Here is a 25,295-nt window from a genome sequence, read left to right on the forward strand (position 1 = left end):
AGGCACTGAGGCAGCCTGCTGTCTGGCCGAGTAGAAGCCCAAACACATGGGATACTGAGTCCTGAGCCTTCCTTTCTTCCTCCAGCCTCTTATATCCTCAGAGGGTATTTAATGGAAGTGTCTAGACAAGAATTTATAGGGCTACCTACTAGTCTAGCCTTCTTAGTGTTGGTTTATTCTCTGTGAAATCACGTTGCTTTAGGCACTGATCGCAGAGCCTTGTAGTCCATTCCACATTCAGAAACATACGTGTAGCCCTAACCTTAAATCAGGCGCAATTTGAAATCCCGTTGTTGTTTCTACCGCTGTCTCCCCAAAAAGTATCCTCTGTGTTTCATCCTGCACCTCACTTTAGGGTCTAGCAGATCTCTACAAGAGAGAAGAAGGAAGTGGGAGGGTTTTGATTAGAGAAATAAAATTAAGTTGGCCTTTTGTACCAGCCTCATGCTTCATCCAGGCTTCAGGCTCTCACACACTCTCATCTGCCATTGTCTTACAAAATACAAGCAATATTTTATAATATCATAATTATAAGTCGTAATTACAAATTTGTATTACAAATTGTATTTTAATGTAATAATTAATATACATTCATTTTTATAACTGCCATGACTTTGGAAAACGCCTTAGTTATTTAATCTTTGAACTGCTTTTCTGTTAAAGGGATGCCTCTTCCTTGTGTCAAGTTCTCCCACTCTGTGTCTTCTTATCTGATCTAAGAGACAGTGGTATATTTGATTTTTTTCTTTCATAAACTGGGATGCTGGAAATAATACTCAGTTCATACACTTGTGAGGATCAGTTGAGGTAGTATATGTAACATACCCAGAATAGTGCCTGGCACATGGGAAGAACTTAATAAATGTCAGGGGCTGTCATTAGCTGTGTTGTTACGAGATTATACACGTGAAATCATTACATTATGATTAAAGCATTGCTATGGTTCTCCAGCTCTGTGTTAATAGTTGTGTTACTCTGTTTAATCCTTATGAGATCCCTGTGAGGTAAGGAGTGTTAAACATCAAATTACAAATAAAGAAATGAAGGTTTCAAAGTACCAAAGGGAATTATCCCAGAGTTATGTAACTGACAAGCAAGCAGCAGAGCCCAGATCTGGACCTAGCTCTGTGCGACTCCATGCCTTATGCTTTTACTCCTTGACTTTGCTCTAGTACAAGCATTAATTTCTGGCCACTGCTTCATAGTACACTCTGTTGTAGCCAGAGCCTCACCAGTAATAATACATTTTCTTCTGCCTCCTATTCATGCTTAAAACTTTGAAAGATTATGTGCCCATATAAATACAGGGTCATTTCTCATTTTTACTTATTTTTAATAGTTTTTTTAAAAAATTGATTTTAGAGAGAGAGGAAGGGAGAGGGATAGAGAGTTGGAAACATTGATCAGCTGCCTCTTGCTGGAATCTGCAACCAAAGCATGTGCCCTGATCGGAATCGAACTGGTGACCTCTTGGTTCATGGGTCAGTGCTTACCCACTGAGCCACACTGGCTGGGCTCATTTCTCATTGTTAATATTAAAAGTAAGGGAATCTGCTTTCTTAGCCACTACTGACACTTCTAAGGCAGAGCGAATAAGAATGGACTCTGCTGGTTACAGCTGGAACTCCATCTATTTTGTGTGTGTGCCACTTTAGTGTAATCGCTTCCTAAAATTTTAATGGGCTAAGTGATGGCTTTAGGTTTGGAAATGGAATATGGAATATTTTGATTGATAGATTCCTGCTTAGACCTTGGCATGACTAATCCACCACCACTGCGGTAGTGAATTTCATTTCACGGCCACCACTCCTTCCTCAGATGCCATATTTATACCATTGCTCTGCTTGTGTTTTATTCTCTGTTGAATTCTCACATGCAGAGGTCTTTAGGAATTTGGAAGGCATGTGTAGCTTCTCTGAGTTGCATTTCAAGAATATCTCTACCGTGGACTCCCTGTTGGCCTTTACCAGCATGAGAACCCTTTTTGAACCAAGTGAGTGCAGCAGCCAAGCAGAAGCAACAATAAAAGGACAGATAGGATCTGCCAACTACCACACTTCAATAAAAAATGAAGATGTCTGTCAAAGACAGCCTGTTTGGACCCTCATTTAATTGATACACATGGATGAAACGGTGTTCGGTAGCATTTAATAAATTCTGCTCAGCCTAGTTTTTCAGAGGCTGAGTTGAAGGTGTGTGAAAAAAGGAAATCTAATTTGCCAAGTCTCCAGTTTATGATTCGTTGCTTAGTACAAATCTTTCAACCAGAATACTTTTGTTTTTCTGTGGCTATTCAGTAGGTTTAGTGTTGTTTTTAACAATGCCATCTATAATCACTTATGACATTATTAAGTCTTAGCTTCGTCTTTAACTTGGATGTAAGAATCGGCTGCCTGGAAGTTTATTTCCTATGTTGCACTAAAGCTCCAACATGATGTGAAGTCGGGCAGTCTCTCTCCTGTAAACAACCACTTGCTGTTTTCACTTTCCATTAAATGGCATTCAGTTTAAAAAAAAAAGCAGGCATGTTTGATACCTAAGAGATTCTGACTATTCTAGGTACTTTTTAATTTAATTGGTGTAAAACACTAGCTGTAGGATTCTTAGTTTGATTTTTCTCTCTTCAATCCTCCTCCCCACATCCCACCAATACTAGATTTTCTCAAGTACATAAATAATTCTTAGGAATTACTAGAAGAAATACAGTAACTATTGTAATGGGATGACTCATTTTGATTTATTTCAGGTGTATATTAGAAGATATTTAGCAAAGCTAAGGTTGTTACCTTCTTGAATATCTCTCTTCTGGTATTTCCTTGTAAATGTCTGGTCATCTTCCCAATAACTCATTTTGCCAGAAACTTGTGTGATTTCAGACTATTGCAGCCAATGGGTTAAAGGAAAACCCCTTGACAAAGGATTAAGATAGTTGAATCCCCCTTCCAAGGTTTTGTTTGGTGTCTTGGGACACAACCAGGGGAGTGAGAGAGCAGCAAGCTTTGGGAAACATTGAAGGTTGTGTGTTTTTATGTAGAAGACGTACTTAGTGTCCTGATCATAAAGGTCTGAGACATTTGAAATTAATCTTAGAGCATTAGGGAGCCCCTGGGGGAACTGAAGCAGAGCATAGCGTGATCAGATGTATTCCTCGGTATCTCTGAGCTGCTTGCTTGAATGAACACAATCTTTGTGTAGACTTAAAGAATTCAACAAATCCAGTCTCAGTAACATTTGAGGTTCCATCTGTATTACCCATTGATGTAGTTTTTCTAAATTTTGTGTCTTGAAATACCTATTAAAGGTAACTACCCCAATGTATAATACAGTGATGGCGAACCTTTTGAGCTCGGTGTGTCAGCATTTTGAAAAACCCTAACTTAATTCTGGTGCCGGGTCACATATAGAAATTTTTTGATATTTGCAACCATAGTAAAACAAAGACTTATATTTTTGATATTTATTTTATATATTTAAATGCCATTTAACAAAGAAAAAATCAACCAAAAAAATGGGTTTGTGTGTCACCTCTGACAGGCGTGTCATAGGTTCGCCATTACTGGAATACCTTCACTAAGCCTTCCTACGAGGTGTGATTATCCCTTTTAGCTCTAACACCTTTGCTGGAGCTGTTCTTTAGTTTCTGATGGACCTATTTCTGTTTGCTCTATTCTTGCAGGCTTACTCATCTGCAACCCTTTGTGAAACATGTCTGTTTTTATGTAAAACCTAATCTTGGCCTAGGCTACCTGTATATGCCTCAGTGTATGTTTGACTCCTGGTCCTGCTAGGATTTTGCACTTAGAAGATCAGAGTACACATCCTTCTTTTGGTGAATTTTGAGGGCTGTGGCCTGAGTTGAGGTGAGAGGCCACATTCTTCTGTGTATTTTACTTCTGAACGCTTTTGGAGGGTCCAGTGTGGTCACCTGTCCGTAAGGCCTTGCTGTGGGCACAAGACCCTTGTTACTGAGCACCAGAGTCACAGCTGATTTTCATTTAGTGACAGTTTCATTTTTCAGAGAGTCCCACCAAGGCTCCATCTTTTATAAGAACAGCAATTAACTCTCCGTTTAAATAGGCACAGCGATGACCGACGGTGAGCACTCCCCTCCGAGGGAGAGATTGAATGGAGCTTTAGAAGTGGCAAGTGTCTAATTTTCAGGATGTTTGTAGTCCTAGGTCAGTAATTGACAAGTGATGGAAGTTGTTCAGTGGTGATCTCACCGGTGGGAGATTTTTCAAATGCCCTTCGTTTAATGGAGAAGGAATTGCTTTGTTCATTTATAGACCTTATCATCTTAATCTCTTGCATTAATGTCCATTGTCACTGATCTTTTCGCTGATGAGTCAGAGAAGCGGAGGCAGTTGTGTTTTTGGACAAAAGCATTTAAATGGACTTGTATTGAAAGTCATGTTCAGGGATTTTAAACTTTGCACATTTAAAATACCAGTTATTTTCCATATTTCCATTCCTTTTAATTCTGCATGCTGTAATTGTGTCCTTTTTTTTTTTTTTAATCCTCACCTGAGGATATGTTTTTACTGATTTTTAGAGAGAGAGGAAGGAAGGAAGAGAGAGAGAGAAACATTGATATAAGAGAGAAACATCAATCTGTTGCCTCCTGTACCCACCTTGACCGGGATCGAATCTGCAACCTTTTGGTGTATGTGATGACGCTCCAACCAACTGAACCACCCAGCAAGGTGATTACCTTGGTTTTGATAGCTCATTCTGCATATGCTTCCTTGAATGTTTAATGTATAATTAGTTTCAGTTGCTGATGAAGAAATGAGTTTTTAATTATAAGAAATATAATGTATTTTAAACTACTCTGTTTTTGAGACCTAATTACTTTGATACATCTATTTTTATCTCTATTTTGTCCAATCTGCTCTCATTGGTGAAGAACAAATGGAGAAACCATTGGCCAGAGTATTTATTTGCCTGGTACTTGTAACTGCCTCCCTCTCTCTTCCCTCACGTAATCTCAGTATTGCTTGTCTTTGTTTATTATATCACTTGGAAGGTTGTGGGAAATTCCTGCATCAGCCTGAGTTTTAAATTGCTGTCATTGGAGTAGATTGCTGTTCAGTGTAGTACTCCCTGTGTTATCTTTAAATATTTAAATTGCAGACTCTCTAGCTGCCTCTTAAATTAGATCCTTCACTTAGTAGTTTTGACATTTTCTAACCTTGCTTCTCAGGCATTAAATATTCACCTATTTAAATGGCAGTGAAAATTTAAAACCCAAACCCATCTATTAATCCAGAGAATGTTGTTTGGAGAACAGCTTGCATTTGGTGAAGGAGGAGCTTTTTTGACCCCACTGGGCCAGGAGCTGGAGGTTCATCCTACTCAAGTATTTCTCATACAGAACTCGCCACAAAACCAAACCATCTCTTGGGTCTTCAACAAGGGATTTTAGTCTTGAAGAACCACAAAGATAGACAACATTTTGAGGGTTAAGATAGTCCAAGAGTGGTTCTCTCCGTGGATATTAAAAGCAAGGCTCCAGTACATACTCCAGATCCACAGAAAACGTCAGAATAAGGAAGGTAGCTGACAATTGCCAGGTGCAAAATTTGATCTGGAAACTTACTTGAATCTTCAAAGGTGCAAGTCCTTATCCTACTGCTACTAGTCTTCTTCCTCCTTTGGTCTCAGTATAGTTTCTGTTTATAATCCTTCAAGGTGGAAGAAAGAGAAGAAGACATATTTTCCTGGAAGGGAGGGTGTAGGTTATAGTGCTATCCTTGCTAGAGGGAGGGCAAGGGAGCGGCTTTGATCCCAGAAACAATAAAGTTGCAGGCGTGAGACACAGCCTAGTGGTCTGGGAGGGGGACAGTTGCCCTTACAAAATTTCGGGAAGTGGGCAGGGGTGGAGTGGGGTGGTGCACTACTCATTTAATTACATTCTAAAAATAAGAGAGTAATAAAACTAATTCCAAAATTCTGATAACGGTATGCAGTTTCTCTAGTTAATTGCAATTGGTGGTCACTCATCCTTTTCCTGGAAAAAGTGACTTAAAGATATTAATGGAAAATGAAATAAAATAACTTTTGACTTAATTATAATTTCTAGTACCATCATGTTTTCTGCTCTGCTCACTTTCACTCTGAGTATTTAAGAAATAACCAAGGGGCATTTAATTTTTCTAAACTCTCAGAACAAGTGTACCAAGCTAGTTACTATCGTGTGGTATTGTGGCAGAGAAACCAGACAAGTAGACAAGAACATGGGGTCAGAAGATCGGAATTGGAATCAAGAGTTGAACACGTGTGTATAACCTTAGTCATGTTATTTGCCTTGTCGATACCTATTTCCCCAGCAATAAAATACTAATGTGTGCCCTACCCTACCTCACAGGGTTGTTGTGAGGCACAAATAAAACACTGTATTTGAAAACGCTTTGCAAATGAAGTCTCAGAAGCCTCTAAGTGTAAGGAAATGGGAATAGTGTTTGTTATCTCCACGAGTTTGCAAACAATTTGGTACCTCTGTCCTGCCTATGGTGATTGGAACCAGTTCATTGACAAAGTTACTAAAAAATACTGTTTTGAGATTTGTTATTCTTGGAGCCTTTACAATATGGCTGTGTGCTAAAAGTGTACCCAGGATTTGTGTTAATCGGGTATGATAAGACCTGGGGAGGCAGAAATGTTTGTTACAAAGGAAGAAGTTTATACTCACAAATGTCTAGAAACAGACACAGCATGCCATGTAGGGCCATGTGGGGAAGCACCAGGGGCAGTTGGTGTCAGAGGGGAGAGGGCAGAGCCTCCCCAAGCCTTCATTGGGGTTCTAATGGAAAGAAAGCGTGAGGGAGGGTAGAGTTAGGTGAGTGAAGTCAGCATTAGGTAGTTGGAATAATTTGGAGAGCTCTGGGCTACAGGGTGGTTCCTAGTTGTCTAGTACCTGGCCCTGCAGTGACTTAGGGCAGGGGAGATACTGGTTTGGTGAGTTAGATAAAGGAGATAGCAGTGTGGGCTCTGGATTGGTTGGTTTGTATATCAAAGTTGTGCTCACCAGGGGAGTCATTTACTATCTCTAGGAAGGGGCAGGCTCTTCAGGATCAAGGCCCTACATGTATCAAGAATACAGAAAATAAGACAGTATAGTCACTACAGGTTGGGAGTTAAGCAATGTGAACTGAAGGAAAAATAAAAGCAGATAACATAACTGACCCAAGTATGTTTTCAAAGCTTTTATATAAGCACTAAATATAAACGCGTTTTCCTAAATATATTTTAGGATAACTTTTAAAACACTCCACCCACACTCCTCTGAAATGCACAAAGCAGTAAATGTCACTGCATGAGTAAATTTTCTGGAACACAGTAATGGGCTCAGGTTACTCCCAAGTCTAATAGTCTGGGTCCTTACCTACATTTTCAGGTGCACATAGAGGTAAATAATATTTATAATATAGTCACCTAGGTTTTTAGGCTCTGTGCTCAGCATTTTATGTGCTTTAGAGATTATTTAATTATTCCTAATAACCATATAAAGCCAGTACAATTATGTGGTAATGGACTTAAAGAATTTGTCCATCATGCCCTAACCGGTTTGGCTCAGTGGATAGAGCGTCAGCCTGCCGACTCAAGGGTCCCAGGTTCGATTTGGGTCAAGGGCATGTACCTTGGTTGCGGGCACATCCCCAGTAGGAGGTGTGCAGGAGGCAGCTGATCGATGTTTCTCTCTCATCGATGTTTCTAACTCTCTATCCCTCTCCCTTCCTCTCTGTAAAAAATCAATAAAATATATTTTAAAAAAAAAGAATTTGTCCATCATGAACGGAACCTAGTTTTGAGGCCAGGCACATTGCTTAAAGAGCTGTCACCTTGACCTACTGTTACACTTTTCATGCCATGTTCGAGCTCATGGAGGGCCTGCCTCCCTCTGCTGCCTGCTTCATCAGCCATTGCAAGTTAGCCGCCCAAACTTTGAGAAGATGCTTACTCTGTTGCCCATGGGAAGTGGCTCTTCATAAAGGGAACACTTCCTTCATGTGGTCTGGAGCAGACTGACAGCTGACTTGCTGAGAGCTCCCTGCCCCTGAAATAAAGCCCTGGAGACCATTAGATACCAGGGGAGTCCAAGCAGTGGGATTCCAGCTTACCCAGAGAATTGGGAATTGTTCTTTACTGACTGACTGCATAGGAATACATTGGCTTTATGTTTATATCTGTTCATCGCTGTCCCAAGACTAGAGTCTATTTCCGTTGCTTTGTTGATCACTTGGAATTTTTCTTCATTTCTTATTTGTCACTTACATTATAGTTCCCCAAGTCCATTGTCCTTAAGTTCATTGGTCTTAAGGGTTTAGGCAGAAAAAAGAGTAGCCTATGAATAGTTATTTATCTTCTCCTTTTGCCTGTAGGACAGGACAGTGCTAATAGAGCCTTTGGGGCAACAGGTGTTAAGTTAATAAGCAAACTTCGAATAAACGATAAGAGTTTTAAATGTTCACACTATTAGGATAGGGATAAAATATAGCAAGACCTTTTATAAAGTAGTATTAAACCTGGCTTGCTTTTTAAACCCCCTGGGAAATTAAAAAAAAAGTTATTATACAAAGAGCTATGAGCATAATTTAAACCATGGAGAAGATATTTCATATCAAAACTGTTTAAATTGAAAAGTTTTTTTTAAAATAAGCAATGAAGTAGATTAAAAGTGGATACTAATGGATGAAATGAGTAGGCAGAAGTTATCATAACACGGTACCCCATACATAAGTCAGTCCTAGAATTAGACCCATTTGCCTTTGTCATGAACTATCTGGAAGAGGGGATATATTGTGAAGTTTTTATCATTGCAGGTAGTCTAAAAGTGCTTACACTTAAAACCAAAGAGAATGTGATCAGGAATAGTACATAAGACTCAGCTATCTAAAACTTGGCAGAGATGGCTTATAGGAAGAGAGCAATCAATTACAATTTGGGCAAAGTCTAGATGACTTGATGAACTGTCCCTTAAACGCTGTGGTCCAGTAAGCTACTGTGGACCTATCGGATCAATGGGGTATTACATTGGCTTTACTCAGCAAATATTTTAGCATCTACCATGTGCCAAGAGATTGAGGATACAATGATAAGAGATAAGAGAGACAGCTGCAGTTCCTCCCTACATGAACTTATGTAAAGAACGTTGATTATAAACAACCTGGACTTATTTTCTCTTCCATCCTAGTAGGATTTGGGGTACTGTATGTCAAAGATAGGAAGCTTTTTGAAAGGGTACAGAAAATTGCAGGTAAAGTCAATAAACAGATTTCAGATCTTTTGAAATCAAGATTAGAAAGACTTGTGAGCAAGACAACAGTAGACAGGATGATAGGTGATACAGCTCAATCCCATATTTAAATCTGGGAATTTAGAGGTGATAAAAAGTTATTTTGGAGTAATCAAAGGGGCATATTTAATGATAACAGGGTAAATTGTTTAGAAATGTGGCACCATCTCCTCTGGAGATGGGAGAATTGAAAACAGGTTACAATAATATCAGATGACTTTAGAGTCCTGAAGCTTAATCATTGGATGGAGCCTAAATCCCTAGTTTAGGGGTTGGCCCCACTGCGGACAATCTGTTAAGCACAAGTAGCCCTGTGCTGTGTGCATCACTGGTCTGTTTTGAAACTTACAAATCTAGGGGGAAATATTCTCTCCACCCAGGGGGGATGGCATTTCCCATTTGTTTAGAATTTCTCCAGCACGGAGTGGAACAGGCAGTGCTGGGCTTGCTTTAACATCAGTGTTGGTTGTACGGTCCTTACGGATAAACCACTCACTAACTGCCTTTGAGGTTCCTCAGGGAGGTACTTGAGTTTGCATGTATGTCTGATGTTGTTCCTCCTTTCCAGGTTTCCTATGCTCGCCCGAGTTCAGCTTCTATCAGAGATGCAAATTTGTACGTCAGTGGACTCCCGAAGACGATGACTCAGAAGGAGTTGGAACAGCTTTTTTCACAATACGGACGCATTATTACTTCTCGCATCCTAGTTGACCAGGTCACTGGTAAGTAGGCAGCCGCCCCGGGGAATCTTCCACACTTTCTGCCTGGCGGATTGTGAAATGTGCCGCCTTCCCATACAGCAATCTTGCCTCTGGAACACATCAAAGGTATATGTGGGCCAGAAAATGCAATTTTCTGCTGGAATTGTTCATAAATATGCATGGATAAAAATAGGGAGTGGAGTGGAGTGAGTGAGCTTGAGTCATTGCCGCCCTGAAGGTGCAGGTTTGAAGCCTGTTTCATGGCTTGTAATAAATTTACAGATGCTGTAATCTTCATTCCCAAGCTGCTGCGGGAGAGAAGCCCCCGTCCTCCTTACAAAGTACTAATAAGCAATTTTATTTTTGTGAAACGCGTAGTTCGGTGCAGCAGCATGCAGCCAGTTCTCCAAGGGCAGGTTACGCTGCAGCAACACTGGCGGTTGCTGTTCAGGCTGATTTCCAGGCCTGTGCTGTGTTGTGTCGGCACGTGTAAGAGTTTGAAATTTTGAATGTTAAGCATTTATTTTATGCCTGATGTTAACTTTTAACCAGACTGATATGAGAAGACCGGTATGTTTATTAAAACTTTTGTATGCCAGGGAGCTCTTCTGGAAAGCTTTTAGTTAAAACCCAGCAATAGAGATTTGATTATGGATTTTAAAAATAAAGTACAGGTATATTTTCCTATTACAGGTGCAGTACTTAATTCTATTTAAAACATATTGAAAATAGAGAAATATGGCAAGAGGGGAAAATCACCTGTAGTGCCATAGACTCAAGCACTCACATTAAGATTTTGTGGGTTTTTAAAATGAAAATAGTAGGCTTTCCTCTTTTCTTTCTTTGTATTTCTTCTTTCTCTCCCCCTTCTTTCATTCTCCCTCTTCTTTCTCTCTCTCCTTTTCCTTCTGTCTCCCTCTCTTATAATGACAATACCACAAGAGATGCATTGTGTACCAGAGTATCATATTTTGTTTTTTAAAAGAGGCGGATTAACCACAGAATTAAATCAGGCCCAGTGTTTAATTCTTCAAGGGAAGACCAATTAGTTGGTCTGAATTTGATCAGAAGCCACCCATGTTATGCTCCCCTGTGCTGTTAATTAGACTCTCAGGAGGCTAAGCACCACACGTAAGAAGAGCTCTGTGTGTAGAGCAGTCGCTCCCGTCGCATACATGCTTGGGAGGATGACCCATAGGTTTTGCAGTGAATTGTGAGGAAGTGTCACCTGTGTTACAGAAGGGCCTTGTCTGAACTGCAAGTCTGTCCTGAGTACTTAGGCTGACAGGTGGACCTACCCTGCCACCTGGTTTAGGCAGCACCCGCATCCTCCTGGGACATTGTTAGAAACACGACGTCCTGGCCGACCCACCCAAAACCTAATGAATGAAACTGTGAGGGTGGGCTTGGTGCCTGCTCAGCTGTGAGGACTCCTGGGTTAGATGACAGGCTGTGTAGAGGCCATTTCAATGCTAATCTGATGCTTTCTTCATGGAATAGTTAAGCCCCAGGGGTTACTCATTCCTAATAGGAGCAAGTAGGTAACTAAAAGAATATATTCCCTGTCATTTCACCATTTCATCTTTATATGTATGCCTTTCAGGGCAAAAATTATTCATTTTACCTGAAAAACCCTGCAGTTTTGTTACTCACCCATCAGGTGGTAATAATGTGCAACAGATATACCTAAAATAGGGAAGGTAAAGTGACAGGGGCTGTCTGAGGTAAGCATATTGGGAACAAAACAAAACAAAACACCTTATCTACCTTAGAATGAAATTCTAAACCATTGACCTTGCACAGTATTAATTGTAAAGCAAGGAGACCTGCATGCGTTTTCAAAGTTTCCCTAAATCAGGATGGTCTAGTCCGTTTTCTCAGCCCATCTTTCTCAGGAACCTCTCATTCTTTTCTTCGATGACATTCTCTGAATCATCTAGACGTTTCTAGCTACTAGTTCCAGGCTGGTACTGCTGGTACCCGTTTGCTCGCCAAGAAAGTGTTTCTTTCCCTGCAACTGCTCATCTCAGGATGGCCAGCCACGGCCACCCCCACTGGCCTGTTTAGCTAATTAAATGGAATGAGTTGGGCTTCCCTCTCCCATTTCTCAGAAGCTGGGCAGGTATTAGGTCATCCCTCCGCTTTCCCATTCTCCTCTCTCCACGTGGGAACAGCGGGAGGCAGGGAACGGCATTCTGTGCTCGGGAGTAATGTTGCTAAAGCCAGGCGCTTTGAGGCTTCCCTTCTGTTTTATTTATTTTTAAAACCCCTTTCACCTCTTAATATAAAGTACAGCTCAGCTAAAGCAGCGGAGAAGCCTCAGGGAACCCGGAAAACCTCTTCAGACACTTTCCTTAAAGGACCGGTATCCTTGTATTATATTATTAAGTTGAATTACATGTAAAAATTTAGCCGAAGTAAATCTTTCTACCACTGTGCGTGTATTTTTAGCATAGCTTTTAAGCATTTTTAGCAAATGCCTGGCTCTGTTCTCCTTGTTACAAGAAATGGAGCTACTGTGCCCGTCATTACTGTTTGTCCAGCAGCATAATTGGGAAAATGAAACTCAGGCATGCAGCTGACATTATTAAAGAGAGTGTATTGGAGGGAGAGAAAGTGTGGACGTACAGTGTGTTCCCTCTTCTTGTTAGCTCATTGGGGGGTCTGTGATAATGGGTATTCAAATTGTATAGGTGGCTTCATGCATTAAAAAATACAAATTTGTGATTCTAGACTCAATTACTACTAAGTTACAATAAACGTCTCCTCTGATTTTGCGGCAGATGTAACGTGGGGGTGAAAACACACTCTTGAGAAGGAAATATTAACGTATCCTTTTCTTCTTTTCCTCCTCTCTCTTTCCCAAATCCTTACCCAAATCTACCGTAGGCATATCAAGGGGTGTAGGGTTTATTCGATTTGACAAGCGGATTGAGGCAGAAGAAGCTATCAAAGGCCTAAACGGCCAGAAACCTCCTGGTGCCACAGAGCCAATCACTGTAAAGTTTGCTAATAATCCAAGCCAAAAAACCAATCAGGCCATCCTTTCCCAGCTGTACCAGTCTCCAAACAGAAGGTACCCGGGACCATTAGCTCAGCAGGCACAGCGTTTTAGGTAAGTCTGGTCTGGTTCTTATGCCAGGCTACTCAACTCCGAACGCGCAGCTTCACTGTCCAATACTTGTATTAACAGGATCTCTGGTTTGCTATTATTGTTACTGCTGCTTTCCTCCTTTTCCCATAGGGCACAGAGAAAACCTACTTGGGGAATATTGTCTTTTGCTAGCATTGCAGGCGGGGACAAAAGGACAGTAACCTACAGCAGTGAACCTCAGCGGGTCAGGGGACAGGAGGGTGGATGGTGTCCCCATCAGGGGACACTTGGCAGGGTTGGAGAAACTTGGGTGGAGGGTGCTGCTGGTATCTAGTGGGTAGAGGCCGGGGATGCAGCTGAACATCTCGTAATGGACACACAGCCCCCAACACCACAGGTTACCCCAGCCGCTAACATCAGCAGTGCCAACATTGAGGAACCCTGACCTGCACAATACTGGGTTCTTCTTAACTGTTTCCAGTGCTTTTGATGTCCCCTTTTTAGTTTTTTTTCCCCCTTGATAACATACATATTTTTTCCCTGTTTCTGTTTTTAGGTCAAGATATTTCAGTTACTTTGGTTTATCATAGTTGCACCACTAAGGATATATAACCGATTTGACTACATTAAGTTTCTACAAATGGGTCCCTCCCCCCTCTTTAAATTTGTATCGGGGCTGGCGAACCTTCACTGTAAAGGGCCAGATAGTAAATATTTTAGACTACGTGGGTCATGGTCTCTGTTGCATATATGTCTTTAAAAAAAACAACAACAACAAAACACAACTCTTTAAAAATGTAAAAACTGTATTTGCCTCGTGGACTCCCCTGAAACATACGCTGCCTGGACTTGGCCTGTGGGTGGTACTTTGCAGACCCCTGTATAAGTCCATCGAATGCTCATGCATCTTTCGCAGAGAAGATAGTCTGTCTTATAGATAAGTATAAATAGTGCAATTTTTGAAGTTCTATTCTAATCCTGAGGTAACAACCAAACCACGAGTCATTTAGAAAACCTCCCTAACGTGCATGTGCGAAGAACAGTAACTTTAAGATGTTAAACAGCGCTCACAAGGCACAATCACTCGGTTTTTATTTTCCAGAACAGTTTTTAATATCCTTTGTGACCATATGGTGTACTGCAGCCACAATGCCATCTAACCCCCTGCTAATTTTATTTATTTTTCAATCACAAGTGTATATCATAAATTCCTTGCTGGGGCAGAATAGTTAGTTATCAAAGGTATTGTCACAAATGTAACTTAATAAGGAGTTACGTGATTTTAAGCTTAAATCACATGCATTTTTTCATTGAGGTATTTAAAGTGCTGAAAAGAAAGTGGGGGGAAAAATCAGTCAGATATCTCCCTTTTAAAAATAACAGTTATGTCACCTGAGGTCTGAGAAAGAAATTGCTATAAACACTGTGTTCATTTCCTACTGAGGGTGGCTTTGCTGTGGGAGAAGAGGTGATACATTGAAAAGGCTCTGTTTGGAACTGGGTGAATGGGTACCAGTGGATTGAGCCTTGTGTTCACTTTGGGCTTTAACTTTGTGAGGTTAAAAAAAAAAAGTGTCATAGAAAGGAAACACTGCCCCCTCTGGCTGAGGTGGGTGGTATGGAGACGGGCTGGAGGGAGGCAGCATGGGGCTGCTTGATGCTGCCCTTGGGGAGAAAGAGATCCTACAAAGCCTTCCGTTCTTGCTTTTTTTAGCTGTGCCTGTAGGATTCCTCTGTGGCATCTTAAGTGAAGAATAGCTTTCTGTAAATTTAGCACAGACGAGCTTGCAGGAATTCTGGAGGTGTTTCCTAGGCAGGCCAGCTAGTGAACGTCAGAGCTCCTTGCGGCTTGGGCAGGGAGAGGCAGGTTCTTTGGAACTTGTTGATTTTTAACGCTGTGAAAGTGTAAAAGGTTTGACGTTAGTAGGAAGCTGTATTCGTTTGAATTGTTATTTTTGGTGTTTCCAATTTAAGCCCTGGTTTTTGTTTTACGGTCATTACTTAGTAAAACTGAGTTTTTAGAATCAAGATTGAATCCTGAGGAAGATTGGGCAAAAGGACTGAAGTGACAGGATCTTCAGGAGTCTTTCTGATTATTGAAATGGCAAGGCATGTTGGTGACTCAAAGATGAGGCTGTTGATAACCACTGTGTCTGCTCTCACCTTGATATCAAGTCCCTCTGCCTGCAAGCTCTCTGCTTTGTATTTGCAGTTGGGTAAAGTGTTACAGGATGTTCCCATGGTCAAATGTAATACCTTTTAAAATACCTTGTGCCTATGATGTGCTTTTATCTTTGAGCTCCATATGTTATTAACTGGGAAATTTCTTTCTTTCCTTAACTCCTATAAACATTTGTTTCAGGGGTGAGTGGGTGAGGGAATGAGTTGTCTGTTGTAAGGGAAATTTGGTTTCAGAAAATAGGGCAGAATCTTACTGTCATTTCATATTCCTAACTCTTGTCTCCATCACTCCACTTCCCATTCCTCCCCATATCTCTGTCCAAATGGTAAGTTCTGAACTCGTCTTTGAGCTCAATGAAGGTGTGTGTTTAGATTGAGTGTTGGGAGAACTGAGAGCCTTTATTCCTAGAGTTCAGGTTTAGCCTGATGTGTGTTTGGTTGCTTTGTTGTTGTTGTGGTTAATTATCACCTGAGGATATTTTTTTCCATTGATTCCTGGTCAGGACACATGCTTGGGTTGCCGGTTAGATCCCCAGTAGAGGGCGTGCAGGAGGCAGACGATTGATGAAGTTTTGCTGTCATCAGTGTTTTTCTCTATTCCTTTCCCTTCCTCTCTCTCTAAAAAAATCAATATATATATATTTTTAAAGTGGGCTTGTGAAGTTTATGACTCACTCAACCCACATGAATCATTAGAAAGAGAATTAACATGAGCACTGCTGATCTAAATTGCTTATTTAATTGACTACAGTTTTCAAAATAAAACCATTCTTACTTATTTGGATGGATAGTGTAATTTAAGCCCCTTAAGTATATTCTTGGGACATGGTATCTGAATTAAACTTTCAGCCAGATTTTTTTCATCTCTCTCCATGTGGAGCAGCTTTAATTTTATTGAGTGTGATCTAGTCTAATGGCCTGTGTGCCGGCTCCGATAAGCCTTTATGCATTTTTCAGGGAGCCTTTCAAATCAGCCCTTGAGTTGCATTTAAGGCACTTGCTGGTTGCACTATCAGAATTTCCTTTTGGAAGAAACTGGTTTAAATTCTCCTGAGTGATTATTTTCTCTCTTAGAGAACAGATGATACCCCCTAATTGGATAAGCGGGTAAGTTGGTGATCTTGTGGTTTAACATCAAAGCAGATCTCGGTCAGTGCTTTGGAGCACTTTTTTAAAAAATATATATTTTTTATTGATTTTTTTTTACAGAGAGGAAGGGAGAGGAATAGAGAGTTAGAAACATCGATGAGAGAGAAACATCAATCAGCTGCCTCCTGCACACCCCCCCATTGGGGATGTGCCCGCAACCAAGGTACATGCCCTTGACTGGAATCGAACCTGGGACCTTTCAGTCTGCAGGCCGACGCTCTATCCACCAGTCAGGGCTGGAGCACTTTTGAGAACCGATATTTTTAGGGTCCAGAGCTTTATTTTTTTAATCCATTGGAAGTACTCTCACTTTATATTCTTACTTGACTTGAGTCAACTTCGAATTGTCTCTTTTACTTGCGTGTGGGTCGTAGTGTGCCCTAGGTTTACTCCCATAGTGTGGTAGCTAAATTTATTGGAAACTAGGCAGGTACCTTCATTTCATTCTTTACTTATCAACACCGAGCTTGGAATGGGAATGCTCTCCCTAATATTTGGTTCTATTAGAAGTATTACCTAGTTATAGGCCAAGTAGTATTCTTATTAATAGAAAAGTGTTTGTACTTGTGTCCACAGTATATATTTTCCCATAAACTATAGGCACCTGGGCTTGTGCTATTGCATTCATTCACTCAGAAACCCTGATCAGACATAGAAGATTAAGATAGGCCGAAGATGAAATAAACATATCAAATGTCTTGCTAATTATGCCGACTGGCTTTCTATTTCATTTACCAATATCTTAATGGATAATATATACCTTTTAAAGCAAGAATCACAAAATTATCTTCATCATTTCAAACTTCTGGTCTGACTTCAGGTGCGACATGGATTGTCTTGTGTCTGACCTCCCGATGCAGTTGGTACGCGGAGTAGAAGACATAACCAGCCCTCCCTTTCCTTCCTTATGACGTGGGTGTCCCTTACTGTCGTCACCCTCACTCTGATCATGATGATGATGGTGGTTTTCGCAGGAATCTTTTTGAAGCTACCTATTCTTTGAGAATTATTTTCATTAAAGCTAGGTTTACACATCTAATCCTCCAAATCCACTTCATGAGTTATTTGTAAAGTGAACTGAATCCAGTCTGAAGGGCAGGTGAGAGAGAGTGGCCCTGTCCCTCTGAGGACGGCTCCGTCTTCCCTCAGGAAAATACGTGATGCACGGGCAATAGGTGAGGGTACTGGGTGCAGTGCACTGATTAAATGTGAGTGAAGGATACATTTTTTAAAGTTTAAAAATACGTACTTGATCGATGCTTGAGTATTAACTTGCCACACTGCACTACATCATCCCACATACCCCCTGGATCATTCTGGAGGCTACTTACTAACTTGGTCTCCACTAAACATGGGCTTCCATTTTTAAATGACCTCCCAGAGAAGATGTGTAATCTGGAGAGTGAGGGGGAGGGGTGTCCTTGTGTCTTAGCTAACTGTAAACAAGGCCATTACAAGAGAACATGATGTGGCCTGTGCCATGATCACTTATAACTGTCTAGTTTATAGTTTGCCGGCTGCTGCAGGACTTGGTACCCATGTGGACCCCCCCCCCCCGCCGCCTTCTCTCAGCTCTCATGAGAAACATGGGTGTTTGTTACTGAGAGAGAAGAGAGACCTGCTAGGCCCACCTGCTCCCAGGTAGGAGTTCTCGGCATCACCTAGGTCAGTGATGGCGAACCTATGACATGTGCGTCAGAGGTGACACATGAACTCATTTTTTTGGTTGATTTTTCTTTGTTAAATGGCATTTAAATATATAAAATAAATATCAAAAATATAAATCTTTGTTTTACTATGGTTGCAAATATCAAAAATTTTCTATATGTGACACGGCACCAGAGTTGAGTTAGGGTTTTTCAAAATGCTGACACGCCAAGCTCAAAAGGTTCGCCATCACTGACCTAGGTCCTGTTTCTTAAGTCCAATTCTCCTCCCTGCACACCTTGTTGATGTGGGAGAGGGGAGGGGAGGGGAGAAGGAGAGGTAGAAGCAGATAAATTGGTTTAAGTTCCAAAGAACTAAATTTCTCAAATGGGCACTGAATAAAGAAATCAGAGAGAGCCCTAGCCAGTTTTGCTCAGTGGGTAGAGCATCAGCCCACAGATTGAAGGGTCCCAGGTTCGATTCCAGTCAAGGGCAGTGTACCTGGATTGCAGGTCCATCCCCAGCCCTGGTCAGGGCGTGTGCAGGAGGCAACCAATTGATGGGTCTCTCTCAGATCCATGTTTCTCTCTCCTTGTCTCTCTTCCTTCATTCCACTCTCTAAAAATCAATGGGAAAATATCCTTGGGTGAGGATTAAAAAAAAAATCAGTGAGGGTCCTGGTATCACAAAGGATTTCACAGGTTGGACAAATGTGAGACCCACTGAGAGGGTCCTCGGAGATCCTAGTCTAAAAGCCCTAGTCCTCCCTCCTCCCTGGAGATTCCTGGGGTGGAGATTGGGGAATGAATTCTCTCTCCCTTAACGCATGTCATTCACTTGGGTTTCCACCCTGTCTTAAAAATAGTGAGAGCTTGCTCAGGAGTCTGCCTCTGTACTTTGGTTGGTGTCTAAGCTGCTGCTGGCAGAGTGTAACAGTTCCTGCCTGGGCCCAGTTAGTGGGCACAGATGATGTAGCTAGTTTGAGTGAATTAATACGGTTACCTCTGCCTCTGGACCTTCCACACTTGGGAAGGAGGCCTCAGTATCTCAGTATGCTATTCTGTTCTACAGGTATCACATGCCAGATGCATGCTCTATTGGTCATTCCAGCAATTTTATGAAATTACCTGTATTTTGTTACTTTATGTTTGGTGATGGGATTTGTGTGCATCTTTATTTCTGGTATTTGTGGCCTTTATTTTGGAGTATAAAGACATGGCATCTTTGACTATAGTCATCACCTCTGCAGAAACCAAGTCCTCACGCCTGTGCAGTCTCTCCACACATCTGCTTTCTCTGTGCGTGTCACACGTGCTCCCCAGCCAGCTCTCCTGATGGCTTTTATTCTGGATTAAGCAGTTAAGGATAATGTTGGTAACTTCATCGTTTTTATTCAGTTAAACCTGCAGGATCCAGGTCCGTGCTCCCCATCAGTGGTACAGTGAGGATGAACTGTCCCTGGTCCTGAGAGGGTGGTGGGACAAGACAGACACACACACGCACACACACACGAGGATCCTTTGTCTCTCTGATTTGTTCTGTCTCCTTCTACTTTGCATTACAGCAGTCCATTTCTTTATTTGCATTTTAACAAAGCACACACATGCCCAGGGGTGATAGGGAAGAGGAATGTGTGAGATTCTTTTTTCTAATTCTGAAAGACCAGAAAGAGATGTGTGTTTTTCTGGCTTTTATAACGCTAGAAGGAGTTTTCTCAAGTGAGTTTGAGCTTCACTTGAAGCTGAAGGTTGTTAGACTATAAGGGTGAAACATTGAATTTCAAACTTAAGAGAGAAAAATTGTTCCCCGGACCCAGGTCTTGTTTGGAGAGTGCCCAGCATAGTGGCCATTAAAGGTGGTCATATGGGCAGTGCATTAGGTTGTGCCCACCTCCCCTGAACACGTGTAATTAATTGGTATGCATTGTGGACATTGGAACTCTTTGCAGCTGCTAAATCATGTTCTGTACAACCCATTTAACTTTTGAAGTAGGAAAAGGATGTGGAGAGTTTTAGATTAGAGTACCTACTCACCCCAAATACTTTATTTTTAAAACATTTAAGAGACGTTCAGGTTGGTTGGTTGGTTTATACCTGGCTGCTTACACCTGGAGCAGGGTTACACTCCTTATAGCAAAATAAGCTTCAAGCTCGGGCCTGAACTCCTCCCTGCATAGCTCCCTGGAGTGGGGAGTCTCTCGTCTTTCTTCCTCTGGTTCTCAGCTGAGCACAAGGAGAAATGGGAGGTTTAGCGGAGGTTGTGTATAAAGAAGGTTCTTTCTACCTGTTATAACACACTTTGATTCTAAGAAATGAAAGTCCTTCAAAGTTGGGAGGTTGAAGAGAAATTTATGGACTTCGTAACCTGCAGTTTGAATATCAGTGCCACCACTTAATAGTCCTGTGCTCCTGGACAAGTCACTTAAACTTGTATGTGCGTCTCAGCATACACAATAGAATTGTGAGAATTGAGAGTAGTATTAAGTACATGAAGGTGCATGTGGAGCACTTAGAACCTCCTGGCAGAAGGTGAGAACCCAAGTGTTAGCTATTCCAGGGCCTCCACACTGCCTCTCTGAAGGGCGTCCTCAGGTGACCACCAGTGTTTTCTGTGTGTTGCACTGGCCCTTGTAGAGATACACTGCATCCGTCAGAAGAGCTAGTGTCTTATGGCAGTGGGTACCCATTCTCTGTGAAAAACCCCAATTTTTGATGTCCCATACAATTAATATACAAATATCCCCTTGGAAGATGGCAGTAACAAGCCCGGCTTTCTTGGACATCAAGGGGAACAATTAAAAACTGAAATTTGCTAAATGTGTGTTTTGCAGGTTGGACAATCTGCTCAATATGGCTTATGGAGTGAAGAGGTAATGATAGAGGTTCATGACGCTCATAATCCCTTCCCTGAGTGATTAGTGTCTTTGATTTGGGGAGTGACTCTCTTATAAGTTTGTGTTGGGTTTTCTTTTGCATGTACAAACCTAATGAAAAGCTGCCTTTTGAAGCACGGTTGACTCAAGGGATATCTTTGTATCACTGGATGCCAATGCCACCCGGTCTTTAAAAACCCATTATTTATTTTATATTGCATTTCGACGTTATAGCATGTTTACATATGTGTTGCGCCCCTCCCCCAGCCCTGCTTAAATTCCTGAAGCCCGTTCTCAATATATATATTTTTTTGCTATTGTGGACAGTACTATTCAATACAGCACATAATGGCCATTTCATAACTTATTCATACCTCGATAGTATAGCATGTCGCTGCAAGCCACACACAGACTTTGGTTGAAACATCAAGTAGTTGTATGCATCTGTGGGGGGAGGGGAGTTACTAAAGCTCTGGGATGGGAAAGGGAAAAGAAGTCAGTCCATTGCTGTAACCAGCCTGTTTCTGTTGTGTGTGTGTGCGTTTGTGTGTATGTGTGTGTGTGTTCGTGTTTCCTATTTTGTTTAGTAGGTTTTCTCCAATGACCATTGACGGAATGACCAGTTTGGCTGGAATTAATATCCCTGGGCACCCAGGAACAGGGTGGTGTATTTTTGTGTACAACCTGGCTCCTGACGCAGATGAGAGTATCCTGTGGCAAATGTTTGGGCCTTTCGGAGCTGTCACCAACGTGAAGGTCATCCGTGACTTTAACACCAACAAATGCAAAGGTTTTGGATTTGTGACTATGACAAACTATGACGAGGCCGCCATGGCCATAGCGAGCCTCAATGGATACCGTCTGGGGGACAGAGTACTGCAGGTCTCCTTTAAGACCAACAAAACGCACAAAGCCTAATGCGCTCTTGTCCTCAGTCCATTTCTATATGAAAACTACCCAACAAAGGCAAGTTAAGAGAAACTTTCTACATTAGTAAATGTCTTTGTAAGTCAGTGTTGAGATGGGGATAAAAAACGACTACTTAGCATCCTAAGAAATATGTGAGATTTTTTATTGCTAGTATTTGAATTAAAACTTCTTAAATATCTTTTATGTTTGAATATGGACAAGAGGTACAGGGTTTTTACCTGTCACATTGCATTCTATTGCCTTCTTTGAAGAAGGTGGACCTTTTAAAGTGTTTCAGCTAAGGGATGACATTTCTTTTCTTTTTACATAACTGCCTTGAACCTGTGAGTAAACCTTGAGGCTTTGTGTTGTAATTCCTCAGTTGGTTGTGTCTTTTTTTCCCCCCCTTTTTTTTCTTTTTCTGATTAGCTTTGTGTTTTGTTTACATTTGAAGCATCGCTGTTACGTCTAAGAAAAGTATTTTGAAGTTTACATTTTTATTTATGAAGTTACGAACAGTATTTATTTTATAATTATGATTTGGGTTGGGGCAGGGGGGGGCTACATTATAAACGCTTATTGTAAGAATACTGGAGAACTTTTCGTAAAGCAGTACCTTGCCAAAGAGATAAGAGCCTCTTTGATGTGGGTTTAAAAAAAGCATCTATTTTTATAAAAAAGAAAATTTGGAGAAACTTTTTACTGGTCCTGGAACAAATATTTTGACTTGAATACTTTGAGAAATCTCTTCATATGACACCTAGTGAGCTTTTAAAATTTACCAGGAAATTTGCAGTGGTTGGAAAATTTAGAAAGATTTATGATGTAGAAAAATACTTTTGAGATCTTTGTATGAAAGGAGTAGAATCGATGGGGGGAAACAAAGGCTGCTGGTTTCGTTTTTGTAATCACCAGTGGAGTGTCTGGTCATCCTGGTTATTATGTGATAGGTGGCTCACATTGATTTGTGATTTTGAAACAAATAAAAAAAATTTACAAAAGAATATATAAGAGCAGGCAAGAAATTTAAATTACCAAGAGATGGGGGAAAAAATCTGTTCTTCCTAAAGAAATCCCTTCAGATAGAGCTCATGGTGTTTAGTGATGTACTTGCAGTATTGTTTGAAGAATTGTTTTGTCTTAAGGAAAAAAGAAGTTGCACATGATTTGTACTGCAGCAAGTCGGCAAAAGTGACCTGAGTTGGATATATTTGAAGGTATTTTGAAAGTTCTGTTCAAGGCTAACACCTGAGCTTTGTGTAATGTAAATAAGACCTTGTGTTTATGACCCTTTCAGCTAATTTGATTTTCTTTTCCCCCTTACATGCCAAGTGATGTTCAGGTTTTGAATGTTTTTGTATCCGTTTTTTCCTTTGTAAATGGCATTAACATTGTTACTTGAGGTCTTGCTTAATCACTTTTGTTGTCCTGAGGACTTGAATTTACAGTGCATCAGATTTGTTGCTAATTTCGTCTGTAGATAGTCTAGCTTCAGCTGTTTATGGTGATGCTACCTTTTTCGTTTATAAATATGTTTGTGGTAAAAAGAAAATGAGTATAACCATAGGTTTTGAACAAATTTCCTTACATTTTTCATACAAAAAAATCATAAATATCTGTATGCTATTGAAATTTAACTTTGTATGATGCTTAAACCACTATTTGGGGAAATAATAAAATAAGTCTTTACCATGTATGAAAGAAATTTTAACAAATACAAAATATTTTCTGATTAGCATCTAGCGTATAATAAATTTTCAAAAAAGCTGAAGGCAAAGACGCCTTCATCAGGATGCACTGAGAACTATATAGTTACGTCCTGCTTTTTGTATAAACTGAGATGCTCACATGCTTCCCCTTAGAACAGGCAATGTGCTATGCATAACATAGTTGTACATTATCTTTGCGGTTGTGTTGAGTTTTATTTTTTATTATTTAAAATTGTAGTTATAAAAATTTTCAGTATAGTACAGTACATATACTGTGAGGCGCGTGCTAAAGTGAATAAAGCGAGTTTTCATGCTGACCCACTCAATGCTATTCCGAGATCAATTGGCTTAGCACTTTCTCATATCCTTAGGTGCATTTAGATTGTCAGAGTTAACCTTCTGCGTTTAAAAAAAAAAAAAAGCTAAAAAACTAAAAAACAAAATACATGTATATACTTAAAAAAAAGAATAAGGTTTCCCTGGCGGGAAAACAGCATCTACATGCTTCTTTCCTATACTACTGTAGCAAACCGAGGCATTGATGAGAGGGCATGCAAATTGTGCTTCACTTTACAGTGTTTATCAGAGCACTTAATAAAATGTAAGGCTGGTATTTATTTGAAGTTGTACAGTATGACTTAATTCACATCTGTTGGAATAGAAAATATATTCTGTTGAGTATTTAAGAGGCTGTACATGTTTTCTTTTGTGTTTGGATTCTTTGTACTTTTTCATGTTCAGTACATCAATAAACAAAGTTGAAGGGAAAGAACAGTGTGGTGAGTAGGTCTTTATACACATTTTGGGGGCTCTGTGCTCAGTCTAATCAACTTGCTCTATCGAATTAAAAGAGGTTCCCTCCAAGCCATTAGTTGGAAGCAGAGTTGTCAAAGGTAAGAATTCCTAAAGGCATGCGAATTAAAGTAGAATGTGCAAAATATTTTTTTGAATGACACCTTCTGATTAGGTAGCTTTCAAATATTACTTGGTGAATAATTTTTATAGGAATATGTGCTTTCATCGGCTAGTTGTAAAGTTTGGGTAATTGGATGCTGACATCATTCTATAGCTTTGATGTAATAACCATCACTTTTTTTTTTTTTTTAACAAACGGGAGTGGTTCTCACACATTTCTTTGAGCAAAAAAAACCCCAAATGGCAGGAAGGTGACGTACTCTGCTTTCCCTGGCGAGATTTGGCTCACCTGTAGGACTAACTGTTGGTGGATGAAGTTTGTGTTTGTTGTCCAAGAGACTCTTCTCTAAAACCAGAAACTCGGTTTTCATTAAGTTAGGGTCGATGTGAGTAGTGCATGGGTACAGAGCATGAGCTCTGCCCATCCCATGTTTTACAAACATATTCCATTCTTGTAACATCCCTAGCATGCCCGCGGAGGGAGAAGAATATTTCTTGCTGATGTTTTATGCAAAGATTCTACTTCAATAGAACTTCAGAAAATTTAATATATAATATTGACGCTCTTTTTTTTCTTAGGAAGTCTACTAAATAACTTCCTTTCATTAACTTGCATCTGTCAGTTTTTTTGGTAAAAAGCCATTCTAAAAAGTAATTGTCCTGAATTCACAACTTAGCAGTCAAGAGCGTATCTGAGAGACAAGACGATCCCTTTTCTTCCAAGGTGCAATTAATCACAGATCTCCATACTCCCTTTTTTATTATATGAATCTGTACTCTAACTTTGTGGTGTTAGAACGTCCTCCCTCACCTCTCTCCTCTG

General features: G+C 40.5%; 1 protein-coding gene across 20 annotated transcripts in view; it reads left to right on the plus strand.

The window, feature by feature from the left end:
- ELAVL2 (ELAV like RNA binding protein 2) overlaps positions 1–24,326 on the plus strand; it is a 161,019-nt gene extending 136,693 nt beyond the window's left edge. For 9 of the 20 annotated variants that reach the window (XM_023762990.1, XM_023762994.1, XM_023762997.1 and 6 more), the window contains 4 exons: positions 9,864–10,017; positions 12,886–13,111; positions 20,898–20,936; positions 21,530–24,326. In XM_023762990.1, coding sequence (XP_023618758.1) covers positions 9,864–10,017; positions 12,886–13,111; positions 20,898–20,936; positions 21,530–21,857 — 747 coding nt within the window. In that variant the 3' untranslated portion in view covers positions 21,858–24,326. Of the gene's footprint in view, positions 1–9,863; positions 10,018–12,885; positions 13,112–20,897; positions 20,937–21,511 lie in introns of all 20 variants that reach the window. The other 11 variants (XM_023762993.1, XM_014464849.2, XM_014464848.2 and 8 more) reach the window with 4 other exon arrangements.
- The last annotated feature ends 969 nt before the right edge of the window (positions 24,327–25,295 follow it).

This window comes from Myotis lucifugus, unplaced genomic scaffold (assembly GCF_000147115.1).
Source record: "Myotis lucifugus unplaced genomic scaffold, Myoluc2.0 scaffold_271, whole genome shotgun sequence".
Classification (NCBI taxonomy): Eukaryota; Metazoa; Chordata; class Mammalia; order Chiroptera; family Vespertilionidae; genus Myotis; species Myotis lucifugus.